Source organism: Rhinoraja longicauda, chromosome 21, assembly GCF_053455715.1.
Source record: "Rhinoraja longicauda isolate Sanriku21f chromosome 21, sRhiLon1.1, whole genome shotgun sequence".
NCBI classification, from domain to species: domain Eukaryota; kingdom Metazoa; phylum Chordata; class Chondrichthyes; order Rajiformes; family Arhynchobatidae; genus Rhinoraja; species Rhinoraja longicauda.
Genome location: NC_135973.1, coordinates 30582561 through 30607485, shown reverse-complemented (window position 1 = coordinate 30607485; position 24925 = coordinate 30582561). Strand labels below are relative to the sequence as shown.

The 24925-nt window shown below is 43.3% G+C and overlaps 1 protein-coding gene across 1 annotated transcript in view; it reads left to right on the top strand.

Moving 5' to 3' along the window:
* Window positions 1–24925, top strand: part of LOC144604098 (syntaxin-binding protein 4) — a 123671-nt gene that overhangs the window by 34134 nt on the left and 64612 nt on the right. The window contains exon 3 of the mRNA XM_078418220.1: window positions 12452–12525. Coding sequence (XP_078274346.1) covers window positions 12452–12525 — 74 coding nt within the window. The remainder of the gene's footprint in view (window positions 1–12451; window positions 12526–24925) is intronic.

The following is a 24925-nucleotide window of genomic DNA, read 5'->3' as shown; positions in this document are numbered from 1 at the left end:
ATTGTAGCAGCTTCTACCTCTTCCTCTGGCAGCTATTTCCATATACTCATTGGCCTCTTTCTTAAAAACTTGCCCCTCAGGTTCCTTTTAAATCGTTTCCCCGCAATTTAATCCTATGCCCTTTCATGTTAGATTTTCCTACTCTGGAAAAAAAAGACTGTAACCATCCACTTTATCATTGCACCTCATAAAGTTACAAACTTTCATAAGGTCTGGTGGGAACCTCCTACACTCCTGGGTAAACATTTCCAGCCTGCACAGCCCTTCCTTATAAATCAAACCTTCTGGTTCTAGCAACATCCTTGTGAAAAATTTCTGCAATCTCTCTAGCTTGCTGAGAACTTCTATCTACATTCAGGGCTTTAAATGTAATGAAATAACCTATATAAATTCGCAAGAAAGTAGTTGTACATAATCTGACTCTGAATCACACAATATTAAATTAAGTGACCAAAAGTTTGGCCAAATTTCTTTTCGTCTTAAAAAACCTGGCGTAAAAATCGCAAAGGTTCATGAAGGGAACTCCAGACAATAGAACTAACCTGGAGATACAAGGAATTGCAGATGCTGGGTTTACAAAGAAAGACATATAGCTCTGGAGTAACTCAACAGGCTAGGCAGCATCTCTGGAGAACATGGAGAGTGATGTTTCAGGTCATGACCCTTCTTCAGACTGATTGTGGTGCGGGGGAGCGGGGGGGAAGTAAGCTGGAGGGGATGAGGGACAGGACAAATTCTGGCGAGTGATAGGTGGATATGAGTGAGGGGGAGTTTTGACAGACAGTTGCTTTGACAAAACCCAGAGATGAAAACACAAAAGGTGTGAGCTGAGGATAGAAGATGACAGAATATAGGTTAAAATTGGAGAATTCAATGTTTATATCGTTAGATCCTAAGCTATCCAAGCAGAATATGAGATGCTGTTTCTCCATTTTGCATATGGCCTCACTCGGGCAATGGAGGAAGCCCAGGACAGAAAGGTTGGTGTGGGAATGGAAAGGGAATTTAGTCCTTTATTCTTATTTACTGCATTCGGTGTTCCTGATGTGGCCTCCTTTACATCGGTGAGACCAAGCGTAGACTCGGTGACCGTTTTGCATGACACTTGCACTCCTACCACATCCAGAGAGCAGTGCTGAACTACTAACTACCTCATTGGTGACTCTCGGACTATCCTTGATCGGACTTTGCTGGCTTTTCCTTGCACTAAACGTTATTCCTTTATCATGTATCTATAAACTGTAAATGGCTCGATTGTAATCATGTCTTGTCTTTCCGCTGAGTGGATTGCACGCAACAAAAGCTTTTCACTGTACCTTGGTACACGTGGCAATAAACTGAGCTGTAACTGTAAGTGGAGTTGTCTTTTTCAGAGCACAGTAGCAAACACAAATCTGGACAAAATTGGTGACAACTGAGATATACTCATTCAGGTTCGATGAAATGATCTTAAAAATGTTCCAGTCCACCGGCTCAAGGCAGTCCTGATGTAGATCATCAGTCTCCACAGACCATTGCTGTATCACTCACTACATTGGTGCCTCGCCTTTCAATCGCTGTCTGTAAAGCGGCAGGAGCATCACCATCAGAGGATCAGACATGAGGCCGAAATGAGAGCGACAGATGGGATGCTTAGCATCTTTGATGGTGATGTAGCAGTAATCAAGAGCCCATGTGGGGCAGGAGACCTGCTGATGGTATTCAGGGAGTACGTTCCTGAAGTTAGTTTGCTTGAAGTCATTGGCGATGATGAACGGGCCCATCTGAATTCGTTGTCTCAAGCGAGTTGATGACTGAGCATAATTCGTCCAGTGCCATCTTAGTGTTCGCATGGGGTGGTATGTAGATGCCGACATCTTGGTCAAAGTGAATTTCCTCTGCAGATAAACAGGATGGTATTTCATGAATCGGTATTTTACGTCAGGGAAGCAGAATTGAGTTAAGACCGTCACTAAAGCGCACCACTAACTCTTGATCAAAAAGCAGACTCCGCTGCCTTTGTTCTTGCCTGAGGATTTCACATGGTCATGAGATAAATGGAGAAATCCTCAGTTTGTATAGGAGGGTCAGGTCTGGCCTCCCTTTGAATCAGTGGCCTTGCTCTGAGCTCTTCAAGTTTATTCTCGAACAAACCTCATTGACACAAAGGGTGGGGGGGGGGGGGTATGGTACAAGTTGCCAGAGGAGGTAGTTGAGGCAGGGACTATCCCAACGTTTAAGAAACAGCTAGACAGGTACATGGATAAGACAGGTTTGGAGGGATATGGGCCAAACGTGGGCAGGTGGGACTAGTGTAGCTGGGACATGTTGGCCGGTGTGGGCAAGTTGGGCTGAAGGGCCTGTTCCCATGCTGTATCACTCGATGTCTCTATGACTCAAGTGATTGAACGTTAACTAAAAATATGCTGGAGAGAAGGTGCCAAAATACACATATCACAATTGCACTTGGAGCTACCCCCATCTCTGACTGCCACACTTCCTCGAGAAACAAGGAAATGCAGATGCTGGTTTGCAAAAAAAGACACAAAGTGCTGGAGTAACTCAACGGGTCAGACAACATCTCTGGAGAACATTGGTAAATGACATTTTGGGTGAGGACCCTTGCTTGCCACACTCCCTCGTTTTGTTTGTAGTCACAGCTGTACTGGTAGCATCAGGTCTAAATACAGGTTGGTCATTAAAGAGTTCCGTTGAAATACCGATGATTGACCAGGGACCTATAGCATTGAAACGAACGTTTTTCTCAGCACTGGATGTCAAGTTTATTATCATGTGCACAGGTATTAAGAAGTAGAAGTACAATGAAAATCATTGTAGAAGCCTTGCAGGCACATAGACAAACACACCAAAACAAATGATACATAAATTGCACGTAAAATTTATGAAAGAGAGAAGATTGTGGAAAAAAAACAAGCCACTATTGCGAAAACATAACCGGAGAGAAAATAAACAAGTCCATGGTAGTACGAGAGGTGGACCCTAGTGTTCCATTGCTGAGGTAGGGATTGAGGTTGTGCAGGTTGGTTCTAGCACCTGATCATTGTCGGAAAGTAGTTGTTCCTGAACTTGAATAAAGAACCATTGAACCACTGAACCATTGATGGTGGAGGACTTCTGCTTCTATACCTTTGCCCAATGGTAGCAGTGAGACGAGGGGATGGCCCATGTGGTGGTGATCCTTGATGCTAGATGCCACCTTTTGAGACAGGTGGAGAGGAGGGCAGTGGCCGTGATCGAGCGGGTTGAGTCCACCACTTTCTGCTGCCCCTTGCATTCCTGGGCATTGATACTGGAACACAGTGAAATCATCGTAAAAGGCTGCTTTAACAGGTCGGCTGGGAACAATGCTGGATAACACTTGCAAGTTCTTTCGGAACCTCACCCGTAGAATTACACAGCCTGTGGCAAAGAAGAGCATTAATAGATTGTGTAATATTATAAGAAAATTAAAATTTACAGCCACCCTGGGAGTGTAGAATAGACATTAGGTCCTACAATTTCTTCACGGAAAATTACTGCAGTTCGCAGAATAAGTGAAATCCCATTTCTGAACCAAGTCCTCCATTCTTGCCAGGGACGACAATTTATCGTATATCAACTGGGTGTCTTGCATTTTCCAGAGAATGTGATTGCTATTGGGACAGGGAGTCTAAAATGAGAAATGTAATTGTGCAAAAGGAAAAGTGCTTGCTCAGAGATCTCTTTGTTTCATCTCTAGCCTTAAAATGGGTTACAGGTATATTACAATACAATACAATATATCTTTATTGCCATTGTACAGGGGTACAACGAGATTGGGAATGCGCCTTCCATACGATGCAATAAATTAATTAGCTAATCAGTATAAATCTATACAACCCAGTGAAACATAATTAGAAACAGGTTTAAAACAGTATAAAGTTCAAGTAGGTCTGTGCCGGTTCACTGTGCGATGTGACCATCCGGCTCAGCAGGACCGGTTCATAGCAGCTATGGCCCTGGGGATGAAGCTGTTCCTGAGCCTGGAGGTGCAGGCGTAGAAGGCCTTGTAGCGTCTGCCCGATGGTAGAATAATAACAAGAAGCCAGATAGAGTGCAGGTACTTGCTCATGGGGACTACAAGATAGAAATAGACATAGGAGGCCAAGAGATCCCTCAGCACCATGCAAAGGGACATTGATATCTTTCTGCAGTGCTTGCAATCCGCTTGCGAGCATAGCATTTGAAGGCACAACAACATATACCTGAAAATGTCATGTAAAAATCACTCCAGCGTTGATCCATTCTGCATGAAGGAAAGATTATTTACCTTGTTTTAGCTTTCCGTTGTTGGAATCAGTGCTCATTTGTTCCTCAGTGTTGATCACAGAATCATTACAACACAGGAGGCCATTCGGCCTATCCTACCCGCACTGGCTCTTGGCTTTTTGGTTCCTTCCATGGACCATTCGCGATGAATATTTCTTCATAACAGAACCCACCTTCAACACATCCGCAGATGCCAACTGCATTGTAAAAATCTTCCTCGTGCTACTTTTAATTCTCTTCCTCTCTATTTTATACCAGCTATCCTTAGTTCAAATACTGCATAATTGTATATACTTCAATCAAATTTTCCTCTCTCCCCATCTTCTCTGTTCTATTCTTGTATATATAATCCCTTATTCCAGGGAAAAAAAGAGTATGGATAAACACAGCAACTACAGGGCTTTTGGTTTTACCTTTCTGGGAGGGCTTTGTGAAACAATGATCCTATGCAAGATTAATAATAATGTGGAGGAAAATCTGATTAATTAAAGCAAAGCAGCACAGATCAAATCATTTTTTTAACCACGATAGAGTTTTACAACGAGGTAACACAGTTGATGAGAGTAATGCAATTAATGTCTTGCACACGGACTTCCAGAAACCTTTTGATAAGGTGCCACTAAATGCGACTATCGGTATAGCTGAAGCACATGGCCTGAAAGGGACATTGAGAGCATGGATACAAAGTGGGCAAATTAATGGATAGCAATGGGTGGGGTGGTGAATGGTTGTTTACCAGAATGAAGGAAGGTGAACAACAATGTTCCCCAGGGATCAGTGTTGGGGCACAGATTGTTTTTTTTAATCCATGCTAATGTCCTGGACTTTAGGGCGCATGCTACGCTTCCTGAATTTGTGGATGATTCTAAATTGGGCAGTATTGTGAACTGCAAATGGTGAAAGATCGTGGCAGCATATGCATTGGCCAGTGGAATGGGCAGATATGTGGCAGATAAAGTTTAAGGTGGAGAAAGATGAGATGATGTACTTTGCCGGGGAGAATGCAGTGAGACAATATAGGATGCAGGATGCTCTTCTAAAAGGGGAGCCAAGGGACTTGGGGTAGATGGGCTCAAATTACTAAAAGGCCAGAAAACAGTTCATAAACTTCCGTCTATTCCTTTGTAACCAGCCTGATTCTCACTGGTGTTTACAACCTCAGCGCTCTGTCAAATGCAGCCATTTTTATTTGCATTATCTTTCCCTGTCATCCAGGGGGATTTAGATGCCTCTCCATAGTGGGAATGTGTTCAACCATACCTGAACCATCTCTTCCTTAAAGGCAGCCCTTAGTTTTCAACTTTTGCTTTCAATGTATCTGATCCAAATCCACTTTAATTCTACTGAAATTGACCTTCCTCCAATTAAGTTTTTTTATTTTGGATTGTTCCTCTTTCTTATCCACAATTAACCAACATCTATATGATTATAATCTCCTAAATGTTCACACGGTGAATGATGGTGCACCTTATTCCCCAGAACCAAACCCACCAATGCCTTCTTCGGCATTAGACCAAATTCATAGTGCTATAGAAAGTTATCTTGTACACTGTTTTGTAAACTCTTCACCCTCTCTGCCCTTAACACTATTAGAGTCTCCTTTGACATAGGGATAATTAAAGTTCTCCATAACCAGACGATAGCCTTTGTACTTCTCTGTAATTTCCCTTCATACTTGCTCCTCCGTATCTCTCCCACTCATTGGTGACGGATAAAATGCACCCAGTGGGTCAACGTTCCCTGTGCTGCATCTTGTCTCTAAACAGACAGATTGTGTCTTTGATCCTTCTGCAACGGGCTCTCTCTCCAGTACTCTAATACTGCCAGAAATAGACAAGCTATCTCTGAAACCATACCAGACACTGGCAGCTTGCCAATGTAACTGGAAAAATAGCAAAGGCAGAATTTCAAGCCAGGCTTTCAATCTCCTTGTTTAGAGACGAGTGAATATCTACCCCCTGCGATCGTTAGTAGCTTCGACCCTCAAAGACAAAAAATGGCTCTGGTCAAATAAGGAAAAGATACATGTACATATATACAGGATCTGAAACATCTGGCAAGTTGGCTGAGGAGTGCAAAAACCGAGGAGTGCAAAGACTTACAGTGAAGTGTAAAAACCATTGTCCGGTTTTGGAGAACTTTAATTATGATTTAATGCAGACAAGTACAAGGTGGTGCAGTTTGGGACCAGGCCAGGAATTCACAGCGAATGGTAGAACCCAGGGGATACATAATGATCAAAAATGCCTCTCCTTTTGTGAAAAGCCCAATTTTGGCTTACATAGTGGCAACACAGTACCGGTACATAGTGGCATCACAGTACTGGTACATAGTGGCATCACAGTACCGGTACATAGTGGCATCACAGTACCGGTACATAGTGGCATCACAGTACCGGTACATAGTGGCATCACAGTACTGGTACATAGTGGCATCACCGGTACATAGTGGCATCACAGTACTGGTACATAGTGGCATCACAGTACTGGTACATAGTGGCATCACAGTACTGGTACATAGTGGCATCACAATACTGGTACATAGTGGCATCACAGTACCGGTACATAGTGGCATCACAGTACCGATACATAGTGGCATCACCGGTACATAGTGGCATCACAGTACCGGTACATAGTGGCATCACAGTACTGGTACATAGTGGTATCGCAGTACTGGTACATAGTGGCATCACAGTACTGGTACATAGTGGCTTCACCGGTACATAGTGGCATCACAGTATTGGTACATAGTGGCATCACCGGTACATAGTGGCATCACAGTACTGGTTCATAGTGGCATCACCGGTACATAGTGGCATCAAAAGGAGGCTTTCATTATTTGGCCTTCATCAGTCAGGGTATGGAGTATAGATGTCGGGACGTTGGTGAGGCTGTATTTGGACTATTGTGTTTAGTTTTGGTCATCCTATTATACGATCAGTCTGAAGAAGGGTCTCGACCCGAAACATCACCCACTCCTTCTCTCCCGAGATGCTGCCCGACCTGCTGAGTTACTCCAGCACTTTGTGAATAAATACCTTCAATTTGTACCAGCATCTGCAGTTATTTTCTTATACCTATTATACGATGTCATTAAAATGGAAAGAGTGCAGTGAAGATTTATGAAGATATTGCTAGGATTCGAGGGCCTGAGCTATAGGGAGAGGTTGGGCAGGCTAGGACATTTCTTGGAGCGCAGGAGGCTGAGGGGTGATCTTATTGAGATATATAATATCTTGAGCTGACTAGCTAGGGTAAATGCACAGATTATTTTACCCAGAGTAGGGGAATCAAGAAGCAGAGGGCATAGTTTTAAGGTAAGAGGGCCAAGACATAATGGGAAATTGAAGAAGTAACGTTTTCACTCAGAGAGTGGTGGGTATATGAAATGAGCTGCCAGAAGAGGTAGTTGAGGCAGATGTTTAACAGAATCTAAAAGACACTTAGACAGAAACTTGAAAAGGAAAGGTGAGAGGGTTATGGGCCATATACAGCCAAATGGGACCAGCTTAGATGGGGCATCTTGGGTGGCAGTGGACGAATTAGACCGAAGGGCCTGTTTCAATGTCATATGACTCTATAACATTATAATGCAGCATTGGCAATTTTATTCAAAGAAATAAAAGGGAAACAGTAAATTAAAACTTTTTTATTCAGAAAATTGTAAACTACCAAGTTATATTAATCTCTGTGTAAGGACAAGCAATTAATGGTTCAAACCAGAAAAAAACATAATTCGAGGACAGATAAGAGGAAGCTTTTCTCCACAAAGGACACATAAAATGGACACTTAGAATGAAGTGTCAAATGCTGCCATGGAAGGAAAGATCCAGCAATGATTTAATCAGCAGCGGCAAGTCTTTTTGGAAGGATGAATTAAGATGGGCCAGTGTGCTATTCTCATCCATCAGTATCCTTTAATCTTGTTATACGCTGCAGCTAAGGTCACTTCACAAGGACTCGAGTCTTGTTCCATGACCCAGGGTACAGAGCCTGGGTGTTTTTGTCATGCCTCAGTGACCTCATGTGAACGCACTATTCAGTCATGACTTCCCCTTTGGTTTTATAGAACACTTTGTTGGTTTTGCTGTCTCCTGTTTTACCGTGACTTGGGTTTTGCCTAAGTTATGTCGTGTAAAATTGGTGGGAATTTGTTGCGGTAAGCCTTTGTTGAACCTGCACTATTGTATTCCTCTGGTAGTGCTTGGAAATGCAGTGTTAGGGGATCTGTCAGTTTGTGGGTTGGTGTCAAACAGTTCATGCTGGACAAAAATGACACCACCCTCACAAATTCCCAACCACGTCACTTCTGCCTCGAATTAGCAAATAATGTGGGATATGGTTTCCTCTCCAGGCACAACTGGCAACTATGACGTAAACTGCAATTCAAAATTGCAAGTTTTCTGAATGTAATAGGTTTCTGCTTAAACCCCCTCACACAAAGCTACATTTAGACAATGGACAATGGACAATAGGTGCAGGAGGACGCCATTCGGCCCTTCGAGCCAGCACCGCCATTCAATGTGATCATGGCTGATCATTCACAATCAGTACCCCGTTCCTGCCCTCTCTCCATACCCCCTGACTCCGCTATCATTAAGAGCTCCATCTTGAAAGCATCCAGAGAATTGGCCTCCACTGCCTTCTGAGACAGAGAATTCCACAGATTTACAACTCTGAGTGAAAAAGCTTTTCCTCATCTCCGTTCTAAATGACCTACCCCTTATTCTTAAACTGTGGCCCCTGGTACTGGACTCCCCCAACATTGGGAACAAGTTTCCTGCCTCTCGCGTGTCCAATCCCTTAATTTAGACTTGTCATTCAACCAGTGTGATGAATGAACAACTTCGAACACTTGTGATTTGGAGGATTTTTGGACTTTTAAGGTTTCCCTTGCTGTCTTTAAGTACAGTGGTCTGACACTATCTAATGAACCCAGCCAAAATTGGGCTTTTCACAAAAAGAGAGGCATTTTTGATCATTATGCAAAAACAAGGAACTGCAGATGCTGGTTTATTTTTTTTTAAACACACAAAGCCCTGGGGTAACTCAATGGGTCAGGCAGCATCTCTGGATAATATGGCAGGATGGTCACCTAACTATGTTCCCCAGAGATGCTGCCTGACCTATTGAGGCACTCCAGTATTTTGTGTGTATTTTTTATCATTAGTCGGGTCCATGTGAACAACCTAGGACTTTCAATAACTTAAAATCAATTTCGCAGCTACAGAAAAAATGACTGGATTTGTTGATATACAGTATTATATATATTCCTTTATTTGTCCCACACCGGGGAAATGTACAATTACTTCATAACTTTTTTAATATTAAAAAATTTAGAAGTAACAATAGTGGTCCTCGCATCTTGACAAATGTTACGGATTATTTTTAAAAGGCTCCTTAAAACCCTGCGATCGGACACCATCCGCATCAACATCAGCAGCAATATGATCAACTGTGCAGCTGGACCTGTGGACAGAATGAGACTGTGCTCATGGATAGTATGATATGACTGGATAGCTTGCCAGGTTCTTCACTCGGTACAAGTAACAATAATCAACCAACATCAATAGGACGGCATGGTGGTGCAGCGGAAGAGTTGCTGCCTTCGAGCGCCAGAGACCCGGGTTCGATCCTGAATACGGGTACTGTCTGTACAGAGTGCGTACGTTCTTCCCGTGACCATGTGGGTTTTCACAGGAGCTCTGGTTTCCAGCCACATTCCAACGACTTACTGGTTTGTAATCGGCTTCAGTAAGCATTGTAAATGATCCCTAGTGTGTTGGATAGTGTTAGAGTGCGGGGATTGTTGGGCGGGTGTGGACTCCATGGGCCGAAGGGGCTGTTTCCGCGCTGAATCTCTAAACTAAACTAAAACTAAATGAAACTAATACCAACATTGTGAAATTTAAACTGATGGTGGAAGTTCAGCTTGGAATTCCTTGTTCTCTTGCTCCTGTTATTCAGTCTTGGGTAAATGTTATTGCAAAATCTAGGACAACCTTGCAGAAGCACCAGGTCCTTCCGTTTTAAAAAGCATCCTTAGCTTTGGAAAAATTTACCATGGTATTCAACATGTTGAACACGTTATTCAACATACTGTGATAAGCGTGCTTTGAAGCAATGAAGGAGACGTTAGATGGTCGCTGAAATCACTTTCTAGCTTTTCAAAGCCCTCCGAACAACCCTTTGGTTAACGTAATGCGCCATTCTCTTTCTACCTCCGCTGTTGCGCCTTGGTGTTTTCCCATGGGAAGTCTCCCACATTCGTGGAAAGTGCAAAGAATGGAAGCCAGAAATGGGGACAGAAAGCCAGGAGACCTTTGGGCTCCAAGCAGAGAGACGTGCACTCCTCCTACAATGGAAGCCCACACTCAACCCCCTTATTATTGCAGTGTTTGTTACATACTATTCCAAGATACCTCTATGCATTGTCTGCATTCACATTTAAATCAGTAAGTCATTTTTAAACGCAGTTATCTTAAGTTCAGAACATTGATTAAACTAAAGCTTTTAAAAAAACTCCTACCTTCACCTCCCTTTTCTCTGCAGGTCGATGATCCTGTTCAACCCACCAGCCTGCAACTTGAGTTTGCACTTCCTCACCCATGGTCATTTGATGGATGATTTATCCATCAAAACCTGGATGAAGCACAACACAATTCATCCAAGTTTTTCATTCATGGATGAATTATGCTGTAAAATGCAGGATGATCTGCCAGAAACACAGGCTCTTTTACTTTAAAAAGCAATGGAATTTAATGGTATTTAACAGTAGCACCCTCCCTCAAACCACACAAGAGGTATTGTATGAGAGCATTTTTTGTTTTTCTGAATGGTACATTTAAAATAGCGTCGAAAGGGGGATAGAGGGGATGGAAAGATTTAGAGAGTACATTTCTGAGCATAGGCCTTTGGTGGATGGATTCTGATAGTGGAACAATTAAATCCAGGATGAGCATTGCTGGGGGAGCTGCCTCCTCACAGCTCCAGTATCCCAGATATATTTGTGGCATCCATCGTCATCTGCCTGGAGTTTGCACATTTTCCCTGTGACTGCATGGGTTTTCGCTCTCATATCCCAAAGATGTGTGGGTTTGCAGGATAACTGGCCTCTGTGAATTTTCCCATATTGTGTGCAGTGTGTAATCTGGGGGGGGGGGGGGGGGGGGGGAGTGGTGGAGTTAATATATATGTGGGAATGAATAAAAAGGAATTACTGTAAGTGGGTGTTTGATGGTGATCATGGGTGAAAGAGGTTTTTTTTCCATGCTGTATGACTAATTTATTTTACACTTTCAATATTACATAAATCCCTGTCATATCAATGGGGTTTTTTTTCCATTCAACACTCCACATGTGTCCACACTTATAGGTGAAGATGCACATAACAGGTGATGTATGTGGAGAGAATGCAGGTAAAAGAAGTTTGTACTTAGCATTTTTTAATCACGTATTAACGACATTAAAACAAAGAAGGTTGGAAATACTCAGAACAGGCATTATGAGAAGAATAGGATTACCATTTCATCAGAACGTCTTGTGTAGGAAGGAACTGCAGATGCTGGCTTACACCGAAGATAGACACAAAATGCTGGAGTAACTCAGCACATCTGGCAGCATCTCTGGAGAAAAAAAAAGGTGATATTTTGGGCCGAGACCCTTTTTCAGACTCACTGCCTTGTCACCTATTCATTTTCTCCAGAGATCCTGCTGAGTTACTCCAACATTATGTCTCTATCATCAGAACGTCAGGAATTTGATCTGTAACATTAACGCTCTCTCCATAGCTGTTAATAAAAACAGGAAATGACAGAGATTTTTAGCAGTTCTGTGGTCAGCCAAGCAGAGTCTTCAACCTGAATCATTGCTTCTGTTTCTCTCTCCACAGCTGCTGCCTGACCTGCTGAGTATTTCCAGCATTCTTTGTTTTTTATTTCAACAGGCCCAGTGGTGGACAGGCACAAGTGTCCCGAGTGGAGATTATAGCTCACAGTGTGTGATGGCTCTGAGCTTTCTTGTCCTCCCTTTCATTCAATCCAGTTTTCAGTGAAAGTGTCCTCTCACTGAACTGTACACGTTGTACCTTTTCATTCAACTCAGTCACAAAATAACATTGCCTCATTCCTGGTGGACTCAATCTTGGTGCGTTTCTTCTGTTCCAGGACATTGCTGGGGCCCTTTGGAGTAGACAGGAGAGTGCATTGCGTAGACTTTACAGATTGCGAAAATGGACTGGGTAAGTGGCCTTATGATCTGTACACATTGCATAAAAAAAGGGTTTTCTACCTGGTGTGTTAGAGTCATAGAGTCACACATCATGCAAACAGGCCCTTCGGCCCAACTTGCCCATGCTGACCAAGATGTCCCGAATAGATTAGTCCCACCTGCCCATGTTTGGCCCATAAACTGTTCCTATCCATTTAGCTGTCCAGATGTCTTTTAAATGGTGTTATAGTACCTGCCTCCACTACCTCCTCTGGCATATACCCGCCACCCTATGTGTGAGGCACCACACTTTGTATTTGAATTTGTGTTATTAATAAATTATCCTTTATGCTCCTGGGCAATGATCTTTCTTGCTGAAGTCTGAATTTTACATAATGCTTTGTTTCGATCATTTAAAAAAATCTGTAGCACAGGATGACATTTTCCATGAATGTACCTACATAAAACTGTTGCTGCAATCTTCTCCAACACACTCCCTTTGTGTTTATTTCCGACTTACGAACAATTCTCTGAAATGGAACCACGCCATTACCTGGGCAGTTCTTGAAATGCACTCCTTCACAAACACTGGGATATCCAAACTTCTCAATTTGCTTCCCTGCTCATGCTGAACATAATCACCCCACCATCAGTGTCTATGCCATCAACTACCAAAGGCCTAAATCGCTCCAACTCTATTTACCCCTGCGGCACGGTAGCGCAGCGGTAGAGTTGCTGCTTTACAGCGAATGCAGCGCCGGAGACTCAGGTTCGATCCTGACTACGGGTGCTGCACTGTAAGGAGTTTGTACGTTCTCCCCGTGACCTGCGTGGGTTTTCTCTGAGATCTTAGGTTTCCTCCCACACTCCAAAGACGTACAGGTATGTAGGTTAATTGACTGGGTAAATGTATTAAAAAAATTGTCCCTAGTGGGTGTAGGATAGTGTTAATGTGCGGGGATCGCTGGGCGGCGCGGACTTGGTGGGCCGAAAAGGCCTGTTTCCGCGCTGTATATATATGATATGACATGATATGATATGAATCTGCTTAAAACATACATAATTTTGAAAGTTTTGACACATGACACAACAAATACATTACAATAAATTATCTGTGTTCTAGATAAAGCAGACTATGATATAATCTAGTACAAACATATTTAGACCATAGACAATAGACAATAGACAATAGGTGCAGGAGTAGGCCATTCAGCCCTACGAGCCAGCACCGCCATTCAATGCGATCATGGCTGATCACTCTCAATCAGTACCCCGTTCCTGCCTTCTCCCCATACCCCCTCACTCCGCTATCCTTAAGAGCTCTATCCAGCTCTCTCTTGAAAGCATCCAACGAACTGGCCTCCACTGCCTTCTGAGGCAGAGAATTCCACACCTTCACCACTCTCTGACTGAAAAAGTTCTTCCTCGTCTCCGTTCTAAATGGCCTACCCCTTATTCTTAAACTGTGGCCCCTTGTTCTGGACTCCCCCAACATTGGGAACATGTTTCCTGCCTCTAATGTGTCCAATCCCCTAATTATCTTATATGTTTCAATAAGATCCCCCCTCATCCTTCTAAATTCCAGTGTATACAAGCCTAATTCCCCCCTTTTTCCAACCCAGAAGCAGGGAGACAAATGGACCTGTCTGTGTTATTCAAACTAGGAAAACCCATCTTGGCTCATGCCAAATATGAATCAGCGAAGATATGAATCGAGAGCAGGTGTAGGCCCCACTCCATTCATAGACACAAATGCTAGAGTAACTCAGCAGGATAGGCAGCATCTCTGGATGGAAGGAATGGGTAACGTTTCGGGTAGAGACCCTTCTTCAGATTCTGAAGAAGGGTCTTGACCCGAAACATCACCAGAGATGCTGCCTGTCCCGCTGGGTTACTCCAGCATTTTGTGTCTTTTTTCTGTGCAAACTAGCATCTGCAGTTCCTTCCTACCCACATCCATATTCATTCATTCTTAAATTCGCATCCCCTTCCACCTGTGGTAAACTTTCACACTTTTGCTTAAAACAAATCTATTTAACGCTGTCTTAAAAATAATTAGAGACTTTACTTCCACTACCCCTTGAGAAAATTCCAAAGAATCACAACCCTCTGAGGGGAAAAAACATCCCATTTCTGTCTTAAAGGATGATTTATCTCATTTAAAAAAAGTGACCCTTAGTTCTGGGTTCTCCCACAAGGGGGAACCTTCTCTCCACATCCACCATGTCAAGGCCCCTCAGGGTTTTTTTGTTCTGGTTATTATTCTAAACACCAGTGGATACAACAAGCCTCACCTTCCCAGTGGTTTCTCATAAGACAGCCCACCCAATATGGGATCTTCACAGTCTGACCAGTTTAAAGACTTGTTGCTAAAGGAAGAAATTAAAAGTCGAGCCTCATCAATTACAAACTCATTGGAATCTGGGAAACTTTTAAGACGCTGTTTAAAACATACTTCATGATGAGACCGAAGATAGACACAAAAAGCTGGAGTAACTCAGCGGGCCAGGCAGCATCTCTGGAGAAAAGGAATAGGTGACGTTTCAGATCAAGACCCTTCTTCAACTCCCTTTCATGGATCTGGTTTTACATTTGTAAGTCCTTGGTTATCTAGCCTATGAAAAGAAAAATACACTACAATATTTATTCAGCTTTCAGTTTGATCAAGAGTTAGGAGTGTTTAATTGTCAATATGGACCAAAACAACGGACATCTTTACTTGCTCCAGCCTTACGGTACATTAATAAACACAACCTCATTTAAGTAATACCACAGATTTTATTCCATTCAAATATTCTGTTGTGTTCTGCCTGCTGTGATCCTGATTATGGTCAACAGATGAATTCTTTGACTGAAGGAACGTGTGCTGACCATAAATGGGGACCACAACAGAAAGAACATAACAAAATATTTTAAATAATAGAATCTGTGATATTGCTGAAATGAACATGTGTCTCTAGCACTACTTATGATTTATTAACATACTTTGTTTTTTGCACTATCATGGTTTAATTTATAATTTATTGTATGTTTAATTTTATGTTGTTATGGTTAGTAAAGATTGAATTGTTCTGGTTCATATCTGGTATACATGACAGATAAACACTCTTGGATCTCTTGAATCTATTAGAACATAGACCAGTACAGCACAGGAACTAGTCCTTTGGCCCACAATGTCTTTGCTGAACATATTGCCAGGTTAAACTAATCTCCTCTGCCTGCAAGTGTTCCTTATCTCTCCATTCCCCGCCTTTCCATGTTCTTATCTAAAAGCTTTGTGAATGCAGTGCGTTCCAGACTCCCACCACTCTGTGTTTAAAAAAACTTGCCCTCCTTTAAACTTTGCCCCTCTCGCCTTAAAGCTCTGCCCTCTAGTCCTTGACATTTCCACCCTGGGTAAAAAGCTCTGGCTGTCTACTCGTAACTAGACTGAACACCTAATTAAAACGAGTGCAGAGGCAGATGAAGGGGCAGCTGAAGCTCCATTGGCCTTGCCTGCCCTGCAGCACCAAGCCACGTTTAAACAGATGTAATGAAGTAATTGAATTAAAATGTTGTCTCTCTAGTCTGCTTAACCTCTTGAAACCTTCACAAGCCTGCCGGCTCTCCGCAAAAATGCGCTACTTTTGAGCACTACTTTCCAAGACCAAAGATTGACAGAGCGGGAAAGCTCTTCAGTTTTACAGTTATCTAACTGAAAAAAAACCTCTTGTATTACCCTGAGCAAAATACAAACTGCTAGAGGAACTAATGAAAGAAAGAATTTAATTTCAAAAGAGATTAAATGACCTGTTTTACAATTCCTTTCATGAGTTTTCTGTAGTTACAATGCTGGATGCTTTCTCCATTAAACTGATGCTAATTATAATTTATTTAGTTTTTGCATGTGCGTGTATGTATGTGCGTGTGTGGGTGTGTGCGTGTGTATGTGTGTGTGTGTGTGTGTGTGTGTGTGTGTGTGTGTGTGTGTGTATGTATGTGTGTATGTGTGTGTGTGTGTGTGTGTGTGCTTGTGTGTATGTGTGTGTGCTGTGTGTATATGTGTGTGTGTGTATGTGTGTATGTATGTGTGGTGTTTATATGTATGTGCATGTGTGTATGTATGTGATGTATGTGTGTGTGTCAGTGTGTGTGTGTGCATGTATATGTGTGTATGTATGTGTGTGTGTGTGCACATGCATGTGCATGTATATGTGTGTGCATGTATATGTGTGTGTGTGTATGTATGTATGTGTGTGTGTATATGTGCGTGTGTGTGTGTATGTATGTGTGTGTGCATGTATATGTGTGTGTGCATGTATGTGTGTGTGCGTGTGCGCGTCTTTCCATGTGTGTGAGAGTTTGGGAACATTTGGTCACTCCCCAATATCTCCACTATTTTCCTAGGCTGGAGATTCATGGAGCAGGGAAGTTGTTTAGTTGAGTTGAGTTTGAGTTGAGTTGAGTTTAGTTTAGTTTATTGTCATGTGTACCGAGGTACAGTGAAAAGCTTTTGCTACATGCTAACCAGTCAGCGGAAAGACAATACATGATTACAATCAAGTCATTCACAGTGTACAGATACATGATAAGGGAATAAAGTGAATAACGTTCAGTGCGAGATAAAGTCAGTGACATCCAAACAAAGACAATCCGAGGATCTCCAATGAGGTAGATTATAGTTCAGCACTGCTCTCTGGTTGTGGTAGGATGGTTCAGTTGCCTGATAACAGCTGGGAAGAAACTGTCCCTGAATCTGGAGGTGTGCGTTTTCACACTTCTGTACCTCTTGTCTGATGAGAGAGGGGAAAAGAGGAAGTGGCCAGGGTGTGACTTGTCCTTAATTATGTTGCTGGCCTTGCTGAGGCAGCGTGAGGTATAAATGAAGTCAATGGAAGGGAGGTTGGTTTGTGCGATGGTTTGGGCTGCAGCCTTGGTTTTACAATTACCTGATTAAAAAAATCCTTGCATTATCCTGAGCAAAAAATATACTGATCAATATTGAATTTTATTTGGTAATTATTCGGGGTGGTGCAGAAGCGTAGGGGCGGCATAGTGGCACAGCTGTAGAGTTATTGTCTTCCAACACCAGAGACCAGGCTTCATCCTGACTACGGGTGCTGTCTGTGCGGAGTTTTTACGTTCTCCCTGTGACCGCTTGGGTTTTCTCCAAGTGCTCCGGTTTCCTCCCACACTCCAAAGACATACAGGTTTGTAGATTAATTGGCTTTGGTACGTTGTAAAACATGTCCCTAGTATCTAGATAGTGTTAGTGTACGGGGTGATTGCTGGCCGCGCTGACTCGGTGGGTCAAAGAGCCTGTTTCCGTGCTGTAACTCTAAAGTCTAAAGTCTAAAATTGCTGTTATGAAGGGCATCCAATCTTTAGATTGTGCTCTTGACATAATATCAAGGCACAATGATTTATCTGCTAAAACAGTCCAAACCAGGAAAATTATGGGGCTTGAATTGGTCACAAGAACAGATTCTTCGACTGCAGGCCAAGAAATTAATTTTGTTATGTCACTGTGGATACATATTATTTATGTATCAGAGCTTGAAACCTTTAACATTACAAGCCTTGGATGGCCCAATGGTGAATTGTTTGCAAGTCAGATAAATTACTGTTATCCAAGTCTTCATTCAGGATAAGTGGTTTAAGGATAATTGGGTAATAGATCGTACTAAAGGCCCTGATATAATGTTAGCTCTGCCCCCCGATATTATCACTTGCCTCGAACTCAAAAGGCATTTAATTCAAAACTCTCTTCAGAAACTTAAACACAACAATTCTAGGCAAATATACAGGATATAAGGATAAGGGGGAAGTCTTTTAGGACCGAGATGAGAAAACATTTCTTCACACAGAGAGTGGTGAGTCTGTGGAATTCTCTGCCACAGAAGGTAGTTGAGGCCAGTTCATTGGCTATATTTAAGAGGGAGTTAGATGTGGCCCTTGTGGCTAAAGGGATCAGGGGGTATGGAGAGAAGGCAAGTACAGGTTACTGAGCTGGATGATCAGCCATGATCATATTGAATGGCGGTGCAGGCTCGAAGGGCCGAATGGCCTACTCCTGCACCTATTTTCTATGTTTCTATCTATGTACAGTATAGTTGAGAATGCAGCACTTCTGAAGGTAACAATTTATGGCTGGGACATTAAGCTGAAGCCGCTTCTGCTTTCCTAGCTGGGATGCAGAGACCCCGATGTTTCAAAGAAGAACAGTGCGTTCTTACACCATACCATAGTACCATACAGTAGTGACAACTCACCAAACGCCTGTCATTGCAACCAATGCAAAATATGCTCTATGAATACAGTACACCTTGTTTTAATCCTGAATCACCCACCACTGCCAAAATCAGAAGAAAAGAACTGCAGACCTTCACAGGTAGTGACCCTGATGTCACCGCCATCCCAGGGAATGTTTGAATAACAGTGCCAGGTGCATTTCAGTTTGATCAGTCAGGTAAAGCTTTCCAAAAATTCAATGTCGCTGCCAGATTTCAGGAGGACAATCTTTGCACAATTGGCTGTGGAGCCAACTGTGTGTCTAATTGGGTGGGTCCTCTTCAGATCCTCTTCGGATCGTTCACCTTGTCGTGGTGAAGAGGCTTGCGTGCCCCCATGATTCCGAGAGCGATGCCGTCGGAAGCACTATCTTCTGGTAGGGCCACCCATGGCGGTAAGGTCGAGGATGAGGGTCCAGACTAAGAACGATCCAACCTACAAGACCTCAACGGCGGACCAGGCGGACAAAGTTATCTTGAACTCAAAGGCTGTGAAGGTGGATGGAGGCTGCAACAGATCTATCAGCTCCAATCATCTTGGTTCCCTTGCCATTGGAATTAGTTGATTGATTCGTGAAGGACCGTGTGCTTCTTGGAGTGCAACATCAGGTACACGTTAAACAAACACACGCACAGGCGTCTTCGTTCTTCGGAATGTAGACCATCATCCTCGACCTCGAGGGATCGCCACGACGACGACGACGACGAATTGGATGGGGCAAGGTTAGGACACAGAGAGGAATAATGGAGCTGCTTTACACACCTCTAAATGCAAAGGGAAGTCATGTGTGTGCTAATGTCAACAGGGTACGTCGTGAGATGAGGGCAGGCTGCCCGCTGATCAGTCAGACGATTAGTAAAGACTTAAACGTAAAGACTTTAACCAATTGGAACAAACTGACTCTCGCAAATAGGGACAGGTCTTATGCTCGGCTTAAAGCTGCCATCCCAGTGCAAAGGGAAATGTGCATGAGCAGCAATAAGTTATTTCCCAGGTAGACACAAAATGCAGGAGTAACTCAGCAGGTCAGGCAGCATCTCAGGAGAGAAGGAATGGGTGACGTTTCGGGTCGAGACCCTTCATCAGACTGAGTCAGGGGAGAGGTAAATTAGTGGTATGAAAAGGTACAGAACAAATCACTGATCTCCCAGTTGCCAACATTTTAACTCCCCTTCCCATACTGCCTTTCTGTCCTGGGCCTCGTCCATTGTCAGAGTGAGGCCACATGCAAACTGGAGTAAACAGCAGTTTATATTTCAGTTGGGCAGCTTACAACCCAATGGTATGAATATTGATTTCTCTAATTTCAAGTAACCCTTGCATTCCCTCTCTCTCCATCCTTCCCCCACGTTATCACCTCCTCCACAGCCAACAATGGACCATTGTGGGCTCCTTAAACATCAAACGTCTCGACCCGAAACGTCACCCATTCCTTCTCTCCTGAGATGCTGCCTGACCTGCTGAGTTACTCCGGCATTTTGTGTCAACCTTCGATTTAAACCAGCATCTGCAGGTTTTTTTTCCTACATTTTTTCCCAGTTATATTGGAGTTTCCAACACACATTTAGCTGCAGGCTACTCCAGAGAGCAGTTGCTTTCTCTGGACCCGCTCCATTCCAATTGTAAACATTGACAAACAGAGTTTGTTCTAAGTTGGATCTGTACCCTACCCATTCCCCACATCACCCTGGAGTGGACGCCTAGATATTAGAAGCTGAGAAGGCCTACGTAGGGAAAGCAATGGTCTCCCCATCACCGATTCAGATGAACTCCCAGGATAGGAAGATTTTAAATGGGTTTTACTGCTTGGTCCACTGAGTGCCTTCGCTCGTTGTGCAGTGGGCAGTGTGAGAACAGATGCAGGACTCTGGGCCTTGGTGTTTAACCTGCTTTGGGTGGGGGAGTGATATAGAGAGTTGGAAACACACGCTGTAGAACGCAGATCGTAGAGCATAGAACAGAACGGAAATTGCGGGAGCCCTGGTTGAAATTTACGAGTCGTCCTTAAATACAGGAAGACTGGAGGGTGGCAAATGTTGGTGCCTCGATTCAAGAAGGGCTGCAGGGAAAATGCTGGGAGCTATAGGCCAGTGAGCTTAACATCTGTAGTTGGAAAGTTACTTGAGAGTATTCTGAGGGATAGGTTATACAGGCATTTTGACGAACAATGGCTGTTTGGGGATAGTCAGCATGTGTTGGTACGTGGGAGGTCATGTCTCACAAATTTGACTGAGTTTTTTGAAGACATGACCAAAAAGGTCGATGAGGGCAGAGCTGTAGATGTTGTATACATGGACTTCAGCAAAACAAGGTTCTGCATGGTAGGCTGTTCTGGAAGGTTAGATCGCATGGGATCCAAGGAGAAATAGCTAAATGGATAGAAAATAGGCTTCATGGAAGGAAGCCGAGGGTGATGATGGAAGGTTGTGTGTTGGACTGGAGGCCTGTGACTAAGCCTCAGGGTTCGGTGCTAGGCCCGTTACTGTTTGTCATCGAAATCAATGATTTGGATGAGAATATACAGGGCAAGATTAGCAAGTTTACAGATGATACAAAAGTGGGTGGTTTTGCAGATAGTAAAGATGGTTGTGAAAATTTGCAGCAGGATCTTGATCGAATGGCCAGGTGGGCTGAGGAATGCTTGACAGAATTTAATACAGAGAAATGTGAGGTGTTGCATTTTGGGAAGTCTAACATGGACAGGACCTACACAGTGAATGGTAGGGCTCTGAGGAGTGTTGTAGAGCAGAGGGATCTAGGACTGCAGATGCATGGTTCCTTGAAGGTGGAGTTGCAGGTAGATAAGGTGGTCAAAAAGGCATCTAGCACATTGGCCTTAATCAGTCAGAATATTGAATATAGAAGTTGGGAGATCACGTTGCAGACGTCTCAGGCATTGGTGAGGCCGCATTTAGAGTATTGTGTTCAGTTCTGGGCACCACGTTATAGGAAAGATGTTGTCAAGCTGGAAAGGGTACAGAGATTTACGAGGATGTTGCCTGGGCTAGAGGATCCGAGCTATAGGGAGAGGTTGAGTAGGCTGGGACTCTATTCCTTAGAGCGCAGGAGGACGAGGGGTGATCTCATGAGGTGCATAAAATCATGAGAGGAATAGATTGGGTAGATGCACAGAGCCTCTTGCCCAGAGTAGGGGAATCGAGGACCAGAGGACATTGGTTTAAGGTGAAGGGGAAAAGATTTAATAGGAATCTGAGGGGTAACTTTTTCACACAAAGGGTGGTGGTTGTATGGAACAAGCTGCTAGAGAAGATAGTTGAGGCAAGGACTATCCCAACATTTAAGAAACGGTTAGACGTATACATGGATAGGGCAGGTTTGGAGGGATATGGACCAAACCCGGGCAGGTAGGTCTAGTGTAGCTAGGACATGTTGGCGGGTGTGGGGAAGTTGGGTTGAAGGGCCCATTTCCACACTGTACCACTCCATGACTCTATAACAATACAGCACAAAAACAGGCCACAATGTCTGTGCCGAACATGATGCCAAGAACATCACTTATCTTTTAGAGATGCAGCGTGGAAACAGGCCCTTAGACCCACCATGTCCGTGCCGACCCATACACTTGCACTATCCTACACACTAGGGACAATTTACAAATTACAGAAGCCAATAAACCTACAAACCTGTAGGTGTTTGGAGTTTGAGAGAAAACTGGAGCATCCGGATAAAACCCACATGGTCACGCGGAGAACGTACAAACTCTAGTCACCACCCGTGGTCAGGATCGAACCCAGGTCTCTGGCGCTGTAAGGCAGCGACTCTACCGCTGCACCACCGTGCCGCCCCAAACTATCTGCTGGAACGTCATCCATATCCCTCCATTCCCTGCATATCCATATGACTGTACAAAAGCATCTGCTTTAACCACCACCCCAGGCAGCCTTTATAAATTTATTCAGGATTTAAATTGTAAGCAGGCACTCCCCGATTTATGTAATAGGCGATTTACATAAACTTGTTCATGTCTGCATTGGAGCCCCCACGTGGTGTCCGCGATGGAGCTCCCACCTGGTCTCCGTGTCAGAGCTCCCCTGTGGTCTCCCACTGGTACTACACAGTACAAATAGTAAGTCTTTGTGTGCGCAGTAGCACTTCCATTTCTGACCTATATATATATATTTCTATATACACCGATCAAACAAAATATTATGACCTGATGAGCCAAAACATTATGACCACTTGCCTAATATGCTGTTGGTCCTCCGTGTGCAGTCCCATACGCAGCAGGGTGCGATGCACTGTGTTTTGTGACACATTCCTCCCGTGACCACCATTAGAATTTTCTGTGACTTGTGCCACAGTAGACCTTCTGTCGGTTCGGACCAGACGGGATAGCCTTCGTTGCCCTCGTGCATCGACGAGCCTTGGGCGCCCAACACTCTCGACAGTTTGTGGTTTGTCCCTCACCACTGCTGACCTGGAGCACCCCACAAGCCTTGCCGTTTCAGAGATGCTCTGACCCAGTCGTCTGGCCATAACAATTTAGCCCTTGTCAAAGTCGCTCAGGTCTTCACTCCTGCCCATTTCTCCTACATCCAACACATCAACTGCAAGAACTGACTGTTCACTTGCTGCCTAATATATCCCAACCCTTGACAGGTGCCATTGTAACAAGATAATCAATGTAATTCACATTACCTGTCAGTGGTTTTGGCTGATGGGTGTATGTATATATATATATATATATATATATATAGTAATTTTATAAAAGTTGATTGTAAAGATGGGAAATGAAGTAATCGATTTTTTTACAAAATCAATACCAATTTTAATCATTATTGTGATACTGAGGCATAATAAGGTGTCTTCCAAATAGATTAATTGTGATATTGGATTGGCAGTAGGAGCAGTGAGTATAGTAGCTTGCTATCAATTAGACAGATCAGTGTGATTTGATTTACCTCACCCAGGCCCATGTGACTTCAGGATCATTCTATTAGGCATTTATTCTAAACACGCAAGGTCACTCCTGGCCAGTTCCTAATCGTTCAGTCAGAGAAAGTAGCAGGATAATGCAAGAAGTACAGTGGAGTGCAGATGCTGGAATCTTAAGCAAAAATCAAAGTGCTGGAGAAACTCGGCAGGTCAAGCAGCATCTACGGAAGGAAATAGACAGAATACATTTTGGGTCAGGACCCAACAGGCTGATGTTTTGGGAAGGGTCCTGACCCAAAACATTGTCTGTCCATTTTCCTCCACAGATGCTGCCTGACCCATTGAGTTCCTCCAGCACTTTGTGAAAAGCTAGAGATTCCAACTCCTGCAGTTTCTTGATTCTCTAAACCCTTTTAGTTTCTGGTTTGGTGAGAAATGCCTCTTTTCTAACAGTCAGTTGATTTAAGTTTGGACCACTTCAGTGGTGAACAAAATATTTTATTAAAACGCCATAGCTCACAGGTCTAAATGTGCTGGAAAAAAACTCAAAGGTAGGGTAGGTAATGGCTGTGGCAGGATCTTGTGGCATGCCCCTGTGCTGTGATTTATGTGGTATAACTCTGTCTGTACAAGTGTTCACCTTATTTCTCAATGAGCTCATGATCTTTCATGTTTCTTTGTACATCTACATCAACAATGTCGAAGTGATTTTCTCCACTTCACTCAAATTAAATTATTAACTCTGAGCAACACTCTGCTATCAATACTAATGCTGATCATTTTTAATTGGCTAGTCAAAAAGCATTAAAGGTTCATTATTGCAGGAATGACAATGATAACCCTAACCTTTTCTTGTCATTCTCATATATTGCATATTTTAAGAAGAACCTTCCTGTGATGTAACCTGTTCATTAATGCCAACAAGTTCAAACACATTATCTACACCTTAGAGAAAAGTTGATCTTAATGGGATCATAGGTTTCTCCATTGACTAAACATTCTGCTCTGCCCTTCCAACATGCCTGCTACGTGAACATTCAGGAAGTCTTGACCACGAAATAAATATACCATGGAGACTATCCATAAAATACTGGACCAACAGAAGCTACAAATTTTGTTTGGCTTATTCAAATGTATCCTGTCTTCTGAAGTATATTGGGATGGAATCAATAATGAGAGGGATCTTGGGGTACAACTCCATGGATTTCAACAAGAGACAGCCCAGGAAAACAGGGTGATGAACAAGGCATTTGGGAAGTTTGCCT